The sequence below is a fragment of the Psammomys obesus genome, unplaced genomic scaffold (assembly GCF_907164565.1).
Source record: "Psammomys obesus unplaced genomic scaffold, mPsaObe1.curated_primary_1811, whole genome shotgun sequence".
In the NCBI taxonomy this organism is placed as follows: Eukaryota; Metazoa; Chordata; class Mammalia; order Rodentia; family Muridae; genus Psammomys; species Psammomys obesus.
In genome coordinates, this window is record NW_026594462.1 from 2,520,864 (window position 1) to 2,534,146 (window position 13,283).

Sequence of the window (13,283 nt, forward strand, 5' to 3'; positions counted from 1 at the left end):
TGTGTGTGTGTGTGTGTGTGTGTGTGTGTGTGTGTGTGTGTGTGTGTTTTCTCTGTGGTCATTTTCATTTTTACAATCCGTAGGAGAGGTAAAAATCAAGATGCCAGTGTACGTGTATACATCATCTAAGCATCTAGTCTACTGTGCTCATCTCCCAGCTGACCAGTATCCTGTTCACCAAAGGGCCCATATGCATTTATCTATGCCCTAATGATAAAAGAACAGCACTATCATACCACAGTGATGTGATAGACCTAAACTGGGGTGAGAAGAACCTTTTACATGGGATGTGTTAGAAATACATACGAGCAGAGGTGCCTCAGAGGTTAAGAACACTGGCTGTTCTTCCAAAGGTCCTGAGTTCAATTCTCAGCAACCACCTGTTGACTCACAACCATCTAAAATGAGATCTGGTGACCTCTTCTCACATGCAGCCAGAATGCGGTATAAATAATAAATGAATCTTTAAAAAAAAAAAATACATATGGAGGCTCAGAAAAAATATTTCTTTGACCTCAATGTCTCACACACAAAAATAAAGAGGTGTACAACCGAGCCGTGCACTGCCTCTGCTGCTCTCAGGTTGGATCAGCCTATGTTGACAATACAGACCATGCAGGCCGTGATGAGCGCCTTGTAACTGCAGTGGTAACAAGCCACAAGGAAAGAAACAGATAATGTAACAACAACAACTCATGTACTTCAGCCTAGGTCTGAGTAACTATTTCTTAACAATATAAATGCAAGGAGAAAAGGGTGATAAATAAATGTATAAAAAAAGAACAAATAATTAAAAAAAAAAAAAACAAAGAGGTTGAGAACATAAAAGCCAAAATGTAAGTGGTTCGGTGTCTTCTGGAAGGGCCAACAAACGCAACTTGGGCACCAAACCAGAAGTATGCACTTTGCTACCAGAAGGTAGGTGTGCCAGCAGTCTCTGGGCGGAAAAGGATGAAGTGCAAGGGTCTTGAGTAAGTGAGCGAGTGAGTACGGAACTTACTCCATGTCACAGTATCTCTCTGGTACTGGCAAGAGTTTGGGAGAAAGAGGTTGTCTCTGTAATAAGTATCACTGTTCTTTCAGCTGGGCTGCCAGCACCAGGACAGGTGGCAGAGGGAAGCTCAGGGCTCCTACAGGCAAGTCAGGCAGCAGCAGAGGCCTGACCTGATGCAGACAAATTGGGAGGCTGCTTCAGGAGCAGCCAGCAGCTTGTTCCTGCAGACTGACACTACAGCAGGCAGTGAGAAGCAGCAGAAGCTATGGTAGCCCAGAGAGCTCTACCAGTGACTACAGCAGTTCTGCAGACTGCCTGGCCAGCAGTCAATGGGTGCAGCAAAGAATTCTTCAGGGAGGAAGGGAGACCCTTCTTTACTGAGGGCTACAGCTCAGAATAAATGGCCAGTCTCAGACTTGTTTCTCGGGAAGTAGATGGTGCTCACCATTTTATTTCATGTGAAATGGGGATTGTACAAACCTTGGACAGTGGGGAGGGGCTTTAAGGATGAATGTGACTTAGGGCTCTGGCAATGCTCTATTTACATGGGGAAAGATAACAGGTGACAAGCTCATGTGACTGACCACCTGTGGCCACCTGGGGGTTGTGCCATGTGTTACTTAGACAGGCAGGAAACAAGAGCAGAGCTTTGTCCCACACCTTCTATTCTCAGAATGAAAATTTAAATCTCAAATTTGAGATTTCCAGAGTTTGAACATACTCTATCTTGCTAATCACATGCCAATTCTCCTGGAAGCACAGCCCATGAGCTCCACAATATAGACTTTCATAAAACCCAGGACCTATTAAAGAACAGGACAGGGTTATGGAAGGAGGGTACTAGCAGGATTAATATGATCAAAGTATATCATATTCAAGTAAGAAAATGTCACAATGAAATTCATTATTTTGGAGAATAGGACTTTAATTATAAACCTGAGAAAATTGGAGGCAAAGAGAAAATAGGAGAGGACTGGGGAAGGGGAAAGAGATGGGAGAGGAAAAGAGGGAGGGAGGGAAAGAAGGAAGGGAGAGGGAAAGAGAGGAGGAAGAGAGGGAAAGATGGGAAACAAGACTGGAATGGAAATAAAATAAATGATGAAAAAAATGTAAAAGTGAATTGAAGCAGTGACAAGTTCATGCAGCATGTAATCGAAGGTCTGAAAATTCAGAAATGAGAATAAAATCAGTATGCTTCCAAAAAAAGAAAAAAGAAAAAAAAAAAGACTAGAATGTAAATCCCATTGAATCAAAGATGAGGAGGAAGCATGACAAGCAGAGCAGGCAGAGGGCACACGAGATGCAAATTCATCCCCTGGCCTCCATGTTTTTCAATAAAGTAAAGGGTCACCTACTAATAGTAAGAAAGATAAGATGATAAGAATGAAGGAAGAGAAAGAACATGTGAACATGTAAAAATTCTCAGTTGAAATTGGAGATTATTTCTTATAGAGACTTCACAAGCAGATGAAGTTTTCTCAAGGGAAAGTGACTGACTCAAGGTTTATTCACTCCACCCTCAGTCAGTTGGCATGCGCCAAGTGTCTAACACACGCCACAATGAACCAAAGGAATGGAGATGATACTGCATGGAGAGATTTGTGGCACAGACTAGAAAGAAATGGAAGAAAATAGTTGACTATGCATTGGAGCTCAGATGAAGCCTGAAAAACTCATGAATAAGTAGAGCCCATGTGTAGGGGAAAGGAGGGAGAGAAGGAAAAATATAAGAGGTTTTAATTAGTGTGGGCTCAGCTATTCAGTACCTGTGAAGAAAAGTGAGGGCCAGTATCTGCTTATAGAAACAGGGTGCTGAAACAGCATTCAGGTGATTCCCACTGGAGCTGACACAGAAGGAAGTGCAAGTTTGGGTAAGTGTAAGTCACAACATACAGTGACTTGGATTGCCTGGGATTTGGACAGAAGTAATTGGCTAAATTGCGTACAGTATATAGATGAATAACCAAGGTACTGGTTGAGAACAGCAGATAGTGAACACAATGAGAAAGATATAAAATAACTCAGTGCTGTAGCCAGAACAATAATATTTTCTTATATGCTTAGAAATAGAAAGGTTCAGCCAGAAGCTACCATTTCACAAAGGAGCAGAAGAGTGTAGCATATTGAACACCCAGTACAAAGTCGAGAAGCTAAACTATGAACCCTAGTAAGGAAAACAGAACCATAAGCCCATGAGAACCTTGGATTAATGGGGGGGTTGAGGCAGATTAGAAGGATGCATATCTCTCTGGGACACTGAGGCAAGAATTAAGCATTGTTAAAGTATTGTTGGCTACTTTTAAATTAATGTTAATATGTTAAGCATCTCTTATAGAACCTGCTCCGTGTTTGTTTTTCCTTTAAGCTAAGATAATGGAGGCCTCCACACTAATAAACAAGTTAGATCCTTCCCTTTTGCCTTGACTGCATTGAGCCAAGCAGCCAGCATGACCACTAACTATTGAGAACACTGAGGCCTTAAAGATAATACACAGCAACCACATCTGCTTAATACCAAAGCACAACTCCAGCTCCAGAGGGCATAGCCCCGGACATGACTGTTTCAACCAACTCACACTAAACCTCTCCCCATCAAAAGGTTCAAATCTAGCAACCACTTTCACCTAGCATATCCCGTGCTGGTCCAGCGGAAGGTCTGTGATTGGTATAAACACAGACGTTAATTTCTGTGAATGACTGAGCCATGGCTGTACAAATACCCATGCCCTATCACTTCAGGATATATAAGCAGCTTACCCTTCATGATGGTCAGGAAGCTCCCATTGTGCTGCTCCCAGATACATTAGCCTTAATGAAAGGCTTCTTCCACTATGTTTTTTGTCTACTTTTATCTTTATCATCCACAGACAGAGCGGTAGTGTGGAGCCTCAGCAAAGTACCAACTATCACCCTCATGGCAGCAGGAGTAACAGCAATGGGAAAAGAGCTGAAGAGCTATAGAAAGTGACCAAAGCAGTAACCAGAAAGAATCAAGGAGAGAGAGAGAGAGAGAGAGAGAGAGAGAGAGAGAGAGAATGAGAATGAGAATGAAAATAAAAACTACCAAAGGAGAGAGAAGGCAAGAAAAAGCAGCAAGCCAAGATGGAAGAAGGACAGAGAGAGCAATGTTCTGACCTCCACCAGTAAAAAAAGTTCCAAGGAGCTGCCAAGCCTTAAAGACCTGAGAGTTTTAACACTAGCCACCAGAGAAGTGAAACAGTCGTCCACACAGGGCTGTGGGTCCCAGCATATGGAGCCTGTTTGATAGCCATGATACAAGCAGTGACACCTGCTGCTGCTTGGAATACAGTGTGACATTCCCTCAAAGGGTTGAACATAGTTGTATAATCCAGTATAATCTAATCAACAGAGTGAAACCTACACACACCAATAAACTGTGCAACATTCATAATGTCCAAAGGGTGTGAAATCAAATATCCACCAACTGTTAATGGAACATTAAGTCATAAAAAGGATAGAAGAAATGAAACATATGACATAACTATACAGAGTGAGAAATCTGGGTGATCCTTGTACCATACAAACCCGTTAGATGAAATGTCCACAACAGAAAACATCAGGGGGCAGCAAGTCAGTGACTGCCCATGGCTGAGCCGAAGGAGAAACAGGCAGATGCAGTAGGAGCCCGGTGTTTCTTCCAGGAGTAAAGAGTGTTCAGTGTCTGTGGAGATGGTCTCACACTCTGAATAAACTACAAACCACAGGACTACACACTGCAATTGGAAGCATTGTGTGCTGCATGACTTGTATCTCAAAAAAAATTATATCTAAAAATAAAAAAGATGAAATTTGCCAAATGTTCTACTCTGAAGGTCATTAAAGAAAAAAAATAACAACTGAGGAAAGCATACAGATCACTAGGCAACTGGACATCAGGGGACTCTTGAGTCCCTAAAAGACAAAAGGCCACAAAGAAATGTGCATGAAAACAGAAAAAGAAAATTATTTTCACCTGATTACAAACAGGCAGCAATGAAGTCCTCATGTAATCTGGGAAAACTATTGTGTCCACTTACAGGGTTAAGGACAGTGAAGAAAAGAAGGAGGAAAAGTAGAGAGAAAGAGGGACCACAACAACAAGCAGAAGTGAGAAGGGAAAGAAGTTAAGCCAAAATCAGTACAGTGTGGGAGGGGACAGAGAAAATACCATAAACAAAAACAGAGCCAAACTCCCCTCGAAGAGGCCACAATAGACTGAATTTTCATTGGGAGAAGAGGAAAGCTATTCTCAGCACCATAAATTGCAGCCCTGTATACACAAAAGCTTATTCAACAGCATATAATTCAAATAAAATAAATAAAACAGTATCTTATGCCCTTTGGGAACTTGATTATAAATATAGAGGGGAAAAATACTGCAGCATGTTCCCTTACTAACTCCATATGTTCTCAACAAGAAAGAAAGGTGTTGGTGAGCAAACAATTCATAAATAACATTAATGAGTCATCCTGATGAAGGACTTTCAAAGAGCCCATAAAAATATTTTTTTTCCTGCTCTAAGAAAACACTTCAGATTCATAACTAAACATGCAGAGAGGAAACAAAGCAACATTCTGGCACCTAAAGCAAATGAAAATGCTGTTCTCACATCTCCCAACTGTTGAGAGTAGAACTTTCCGCAGGGGTGGAGACATTCACAGCTGCGCAGTCCACAGCGTCGGGTACCAACCACCTGTGGTCACTACATACGCAGCAGAAACCTTGAAGGCTTAATTTCAGCCTGAAGTGAAGGAGCCATATGGACGCGGCAGGTTTAAGGAATTGGAAGTCAGCGGTCCACTGTGCAGGTCAGCTGTTAGAGGCCAATCAACACCTCAAAGACAACTGGCCACTTGGGCTAGAAAGGAAGTCCACACACCTGTGTCCCCAAGGGACCAGGTGGAAGGCACACCACTGTCAGAGGTCCTGCGCCGGCATGCGTTTAGGGTATCTTTTTCCTAGACAGCCAACTAGAGAAGTCAGTGGGTAGAAGATAAAGCCAACATTGTTTAATAATTCTATGATTTCTGGTTGCATGCTAGTCAATACTTGATCCCTAAAAGGATCAAGCTCAGGACATTAGGATTGGCAGCAAGCACCCCTATCCACTGGGCCAACTCACCTGCCCTTATATAAAATAATGTTTTATTTTCAAGATAATTCAAAATAATTATTTTAAGGAAAAAACCTGAGCAGATCTTGAGTAGAATGGTGGGAAGAAAAAATAACCACCTTGTGGCAACTGTACTCTCAAGGAAGCTTTTCACACATTTTCCACTGTGACTCCTTTTAGCCTAAAAAATTTTTATCTAAATCTGAGGATAAAGATACCTTACCAGGCGAGAGAGGGAGACAAGTCCCAATGAGACCTGATAGGCTAGGGTCAAATAGAAGGGGAGGAGGACGTCCCCTATCAGTGGACTAGGGGAGGGGCATAGGAGGAGAAGAGGAAGGGAGAATGGGACTGGAAGGAGACGAGGGAAGGAGCCACAGCCAGAATACAAATTGAATAAACTGTAATAAATGATAATAATAATAAATTTTAAAAGATACATTATAAAATAGGCATGTAAATCAAATATTTGCTGATAATAAATCATAAAGAAATTTATTATAAAATACTTCACCAGTATATAATTTTACCATTTATTTAAATAACAGAAAATTTGGATACTAATGAGATAGAAGGGCTTGCTCCTCTAAAACCACACAATCCAAAGATATACTGATTCGACAGATACTGAAAAATGACAGTAGGAAAATGACAAGTCTTTTTGTTTTCCGTAATTCAACTATTACATTTCTAGGGGAGCAGAAAGCTTGGTATGTACAGCAAGAGCAAAGCAGTTCACAACATGCATAGTTCAAAATCACTGTAGTTCACAGCATGCACAGTGAGGAATCTGAGCTGAGGCACTTCGGGCAGAGGCTTGTGGGCTGTGGGGCTGTAGGACCTGACAGCACGCTCAGCACAAAGTGCACAGCCGCGTCCAGGAACAATGCTATGGTGAAGTCACGTGACACAACACAGGCAAACCCTGCCAGAAACACTGCAGATTAGCGACTCTGAGACTTGAATCTATTTTTAGTTGTTGGACATTCAAAAATGTTTCTCAGTTGCCAAATGTTCCCTGACCCTTCCCATCCCGTTCATTTGTATGACTCTGGGGTCATGACCCACAGTAATTTTGTGAACTAAGCAGACAGTCTCTGGACTTCTCAGATCTGACTGCCCAACAGTTAAACACTAAGAACAAAACTAAAAAAAAAAAAAAAAAGGAAGGAAGGAAGGAAGGAAGGAAGGAAGGAAGGAAGGAAGGAAGTCAAAATAGTCAATGACCATTTAATGAGAACATTTTTGTGTGCATGAGTGGAAAAAGCTGGAGAAACACACAAGTTTCTAAAGTAATAAAAAAAAAGTTTGTCCTGGTGTGAATAATTATATTGGAGCTATGGGCTTTCTGGAAGAAGAAAAAAAAAAATCACTGAAGTGTACAATCACATGTCTAAACCTAAAATCCTAACCCTGTGCTACGACAGACACAGTGACAGGCACACATCATGGTGCACTGAAGCTGAGACCTAGAGGTGAAGAGAACACAAGAAGAGCATTCAAGAAACACATTTATGTACTGGGAGGACAGGCAGGAAGCTCAGGAAGGTGGGAAATGTGAGATTATCTGGAGAACAATGACAGTAGACAAAGATCAGGCCATTACAAGGCGTAAACCCCATAACGTAGCTTTTTACAGTGCTAGTTTCTTAGTGAGAGAACCTACAATATGGGGTGTGTGTGTGTGTGTGTGTGTGTGTCTCTGTTGGTCTGTCTGTGTATCTGTGTGTGTTGAGGTGAAAAGTTACACATACAGGACAAAGTTTCAGAGGAGATAAAGACTGTTGGGAAAAGTCCTAAGTTAACCAGAAAGCGGGAGTAAACTGAGGTAAGAACAGGACATGACATTCTATTTCACTATCTTACCCCTATGATGCTCAGTCCTTTGAGGTAGTCCTGACGAGGCTGGGCTTGGGGAACACAGCCAGCTAGGACAACCTTCTTATTCTCCTCTTGAGCTTTTCTGTAACAGTGAAGAAATTAATTGTGAGTTCTATTGCTCACCGACACAGCATTAGAAATTGGAACTTAGTGCCCCTAAGTTCTCTGTCTAGCATAAACCCGATTTCCTGGCAATGGGCTAAAGCACTTATACACTATATGCCCATGTCCCATATCACACTAATGATGTGTCTTATTAGTGCTTTTCATTATCAAAGCAGCAAACAAAAAAATCATGCAAAACTCAAAACATTCATATAAAACATCTGTAAAAATCTCTTTTCCAGATAGATGGGCTAAGCCTTCAAACAAGTCATATGTTTAAAATATTAATAAAAATGCATATAAAACCTCATATATTCTTTCTTTACCTTTGACTAATAGAAAAATAAAGTATAGCTCAAAACAATTCTAACAGAAAAGAATAGAACGTAAAATATCTCAAACCACTGAAATTCCCAAACTCGCGGGCCACCCCTTCTCCCTAGACAACCTATGGTTATCGGACTCTTGTGTTTAATATTCTCCTTCTAACAGCAAGCATGACTGAATGATGCATGCATCCACATATATGCATAGATGTACATATCTGTATACATATTTACGTACAGTCTTGAATATTTGAGAAAATATTACAAAAAACCTTGAAGTGAAATCTATATTGCATAGCATAATGTTAAAATTTGAATCTAAAATGACAAAGAATGATGAGTTAAAAGCCAGCTCCCCCTGCAAGATCTGAAGTTGGGAACCCAGTAAGTAAGATCAATTAGTGAAGATTGACTTCATCAATGAGTTCCTCCATTACTTAATTCCATTAGACAGGCTATGTGTAAGTGATGGAAGTCTAGGAAGCAGGACCAGCTGGAGGAAGTACACCCTTGAGAAGTGTACCTTGCTCCTGGACCTTCCCCACATCGCTTCCATTTTCTTCCTCTTCCTCCCTTTCTGGCTGCCAAGATGTGAGCAGTTTTGCTCTACCATGATGTTCTGCACTGCCGCCCACAGGCCATTCACAGAATCATCTGGCAGTGCAATTCAACATAAACTTCCTTCCTATACACTAATTTCCTCTACTTTTTTTTCACAGATATAAAAGCTGACAAATGCACATAAGTTCTAAATAGAAACACAGGCTCGAATGCATATTTGGCTACTTTACGAAGCATTTCATTACTGAAGAGTGAATGGGCATATCTGTATGTGAGCATCACTCATTCCTTCAGTGCTTTCAGCAACACTGAATTTATGCTAATAAGAGCAGACTCACATGTCTATGCCCACCAACTCCTAGAATCAGCTATAAACTTTGCTCATTTTAAAATTTAAATGTCTCCAACTCTTTTTCAAGAATATCAATTTAGAAGTTTGTTACCACTCTTTTTAAAATATTTTTATTTTATTTATTTTTATTAATTACAGTTTATTCACTTTGTATCCCACCTGTATCTCCCTCTCTCTTCCCTCCCAATCCCACTCTCCCTCCCTCTTCTCTACCCATGCCCTGCCACCAGTCCACTTCCCTAAGGTACTCTTCCCCTTCCTTCTGTTCCTAAACTATCAGGTCTCATCAGTACTGGCTGCATTGTCTTCCTCTGTGGCCTGGTAAGGATGCACCCCCCTGAGGGGGAGGTGATCAAAGAGCAGGCCAATCAGTTCATGTCAGAGACAGTCCCTATTCCCATTACTAGGGAACCTACTTGGACACTGAACTGCCATGGGCTACATCTGTGCAGTGGTTCTAGATTATCTCCATGAATGGTCCTTGGTTGGAGTATCAGTCTCAGAAAAGACCCCTGTGACTAGAATTTATGGTTCTGTTGCTCTCCTTGTGGAGCTCCTGTCCTCTCCAGGTCTTGCTATCTCCCCCTACTTTCATAAGATTCCTTGCACTCTGCCCAAAGTTTGGCTATAAGTCTCAGCATCTACTTTGATACTCTGCAGGGTAGAGCCTTTCAGAGGCCCTCTGTGGTAGGCTCCTGTCCTGTTCCCTAATTTCTCCCTCCTCCGATGTCTATCCTCTTTGCCTTTCTGAATGAGGACTGAGCATCTTACCCAGAGCCCTCCTTCTTAATTAGCTATTTTAGGTGTACAAATTTTAGTATGTTTATCCTATATTATGTGTCTAATATCCACTTAGGAGTAAGTATATACTCTGTTTGTCTTTCTGCTTCTGGGATACCTGACTCAAGATGATCTTTTCTAGTTCCCACCATTTGCCTGCAAATTTCATGATTTCCTTGTTTTTAATTGCTGAGTAGTATTCCAAATGTAACACAATTTTTGCATCCATTCCTCAACTGAGGAACATCTGTGTTGTTTCCAGCTTCTGGCTATTACAAATAAAGCTGCTACAAACATGGTTAAGGAATTGTCCTTGTTGTATACTTGGGCATATTTTGGATATATGCCTAGGAATGGTATAGCTGGATCTTGAGGTAACACTATTCCTAATTGTCTGAGAAAGCACTAGGTTGATTTCCAAAGTGGTTGTACAAGTTTACATTCCCACCAGCAATGGAGGAGGGTTCCCCTTTCTCCACATCCTCTCCAGCATGTGTTGTCACTTGAGTTTTTTATCTTAGCCATTCTGGTTGGTGTAAGGTAAAATCTCAGGGTCATTTTGATTTGCATTTCCCTAATGACTAAGGATGTTGAGCATTTCTTTAAGTGTTTCTCTGCTATTTAATAGTCCTCTATTGTTACCACTATTACTGCTCTATTCTTGGGTGCCATAATTTATGCACCAAGCTGGGTTCCTTGCTACCCTAGCAACTAAGAAAGCTAAGGTACTTGCAGCCCAGTCTCTAGACTTGACTTCAGAATATATGTCAAGAAGTGACTTGACTCCATACCCAGCATATATTTATTGTCAGGTTTTGACAACTTTTCTAGGGCACAGGTTCAGAATTGGAAGCCAACAGCAACAAGAAAAAGGCCTGGGACTAGTAGAGCTAGGTCCTTCCAGTAAGAAGTCAGATCAGAAACTTCTGGGAAGTGCAAGATGATTAAATGAACAAATGAGTGGATATATATTTATTATTATTTATTTAATTTTTAGATTTTAATTTAACTGCATTTCTTCATTCTGTTTCCTCTGTCTAGACCCTCCCATATATCCCACCCAACTCTCCTTCAAATTCATAGCCTTCTTTATCCTCCTTAACTTGTATGTAAGTTTTCAGGTCAGACCATTTCACAGTCAGACCATTTCGCACTGGACAACCAACTGGTGTGCTCTTTCTTAGGAAGGACCACCTCTCCCACTCCCAGCTTTACTCAGTTGCTTGTAGTTCTTTTTATAAGGTTGAGGCCTCGTGGGCTTTACCCTGTCCAGTTTGATATGTTCAGTAGCATCATCCTTGTTCATGTTTGGATGGTCACAAGAAGAGCATTTACAGGTATGGCTTCTGGCATTTCTATAAGACATCATCTCACAGCAAACTTGCTGATCCTCTGGCTCTTAAAACCTTTCCAGCCCCTCTTCCACAGTGTTTCCTGAGCCTTAGGTGGGGAAGTATTTTGTAGGTATCCACTTGGACTGCACTGCACAACTTACTCTGCATTTTGATTGGTTGTGCTACCTATAAATTTACATTTCAAGAGCCTCTGTAAATGTTCTGCTTCAGTAATGTCTTAAGAGTCTTTCAATAAATTTTCCCACTTAGAATCCTAAAAACACCTATTAAAAGAATTTTGTCAAAAACACAATCTTGGCTGACTCATATTACATCGAAGAGGCTCGTCAGCCCTCTCTGCCACCTGATTTATATTTTATTGATAAACACTTCACTTAAAAAAATACAATTTTTTGGCGAATGTAAAACTCCTTATCAAATAAAAATACATTCCCATTTTCATTATTAAACTGTACATGACAGTTAACATCCTGCTTTTTGAGAAGCTTCACTATACCATATAGGATCACAACCAAGGATCCAAAAGATCACCAAAAATTATGACCATGTAAGATCACAACCAAGGATCCAAAAGATCACCAGAAATTATGAAAACATCTAGAGCCATAGAGATGGATCAGCAGTTAGGAGCACCTCATCTCTCTTGCTGAAGACCTGAGTTCAATTCCCAGCACCCACATGGAGTCTTGGAACTATCTGTAATTCTAGTTCCAGGACATCTGATACATTCTTCTGACCTCCTTGGTTACCAGGTAGACACATGGTACACATACATACATGCAGGGAAAATAGTCATACACATAAATGATTAAAGAAATCTTTTAAAAAAGTTAAGAAGTGATTCTAAAGGAACACAGAAATGAGGAAGACTCATGCCTACAATCCAACAGACAATGTTAATAAAGGATGATATGAAAAAAAAAAAAAAGCAACTTGGCACCAACCACACAACTCTCAGCCACAGAAAAGAGTTGGGGACTTAAAGAGAAGATCAATGTCCAAACAGGAACATGCTTCATGAAGAAATTTTTATAAGCAAATGTAAGAAAAAAGATGCAGAAAACAAAGGCAATGAAAGATGCAGGAATATGCTACATCAGAGACAATGAGGAGAATATAGAGCCTAAAGACATATCCCAGGACAGAACAGGCTATTTGTAAAGGAATAAGAACAAAAGAATATTAAGAGCGAAGGTTCAGAAGAGGCCTGACTTAGTAACTTACTCAGAACTGTTCCAAGGTGCTGTTGAAGTTGGCTTTACGACATCAAGGCAGGCTAGAAGTCTGAACCAGACCTCAGCCCAGCCATGGCACATTGATGCCACACTTCACATGTGGCCAAAATAACATACAGAAGTTTTGATGCAGATTCTGAAAATGTTCCTGTTCTAAGCATCCCTTATTTACATTCCACTCTTTTTCTTTCATAAGCTTTGTTCACATAAATACAAGGTGAAATTATTTTTTCTTTTGCTATATACCTAACACAGATATTTTAAAAGATTTTACCCTTCAAAATATGAACGCTAAGAGGACCCAGGGTAAGATGATCAATCCTCACTTAGAAAGACAAATGGGATGGACACTGGAAGTTGGAGAAAACAAGTAACAGGACAGGAGCCTACCACAGAGGGCCTCTGAAAGACTCTACCTAGCAGTGTATCAAAGCAGAGGCTAAGACTCATAAACAAACCTTGGGCAGAGTGCAGGGAATCACATGAAAGAAGGGGGAGTTTAGTATGACCTGGAGAGGACAGGAGCTCCACAAGAACCAAGTATGGATATAACCTAGAACCCCTGCTCGGATGTAGCCCA

General features: G+C 40.8%; 1 protein-coding gene across 3 annotated transcripts in view; it reads right to left on the reverse strand.

Moving 5' to 3' along the window:
• Cdkal1 (CDK5 regulatory subunit associated protein 1 like 1) overlaps window positions 1-13,283 on the reverse strand; it is a 572,332-nt gene that overhangs the window by 412,593 nt on the left and 146,456 nt on the right. For all 3 annotated transcript variants that reach the window (XM_055619051.1, XM_055619049.1, XM_055619050.1), the window contains one exon: window positions 7,975-8,071. In XM_055619051.1, coding sequence (XP_055475026.1) covers window positions 7,975-8,071 — 97 coding nt within the window. The remainder of the gene's footprint in view (window positions 1-7,974; window positions 8,072-13,283) is intronic.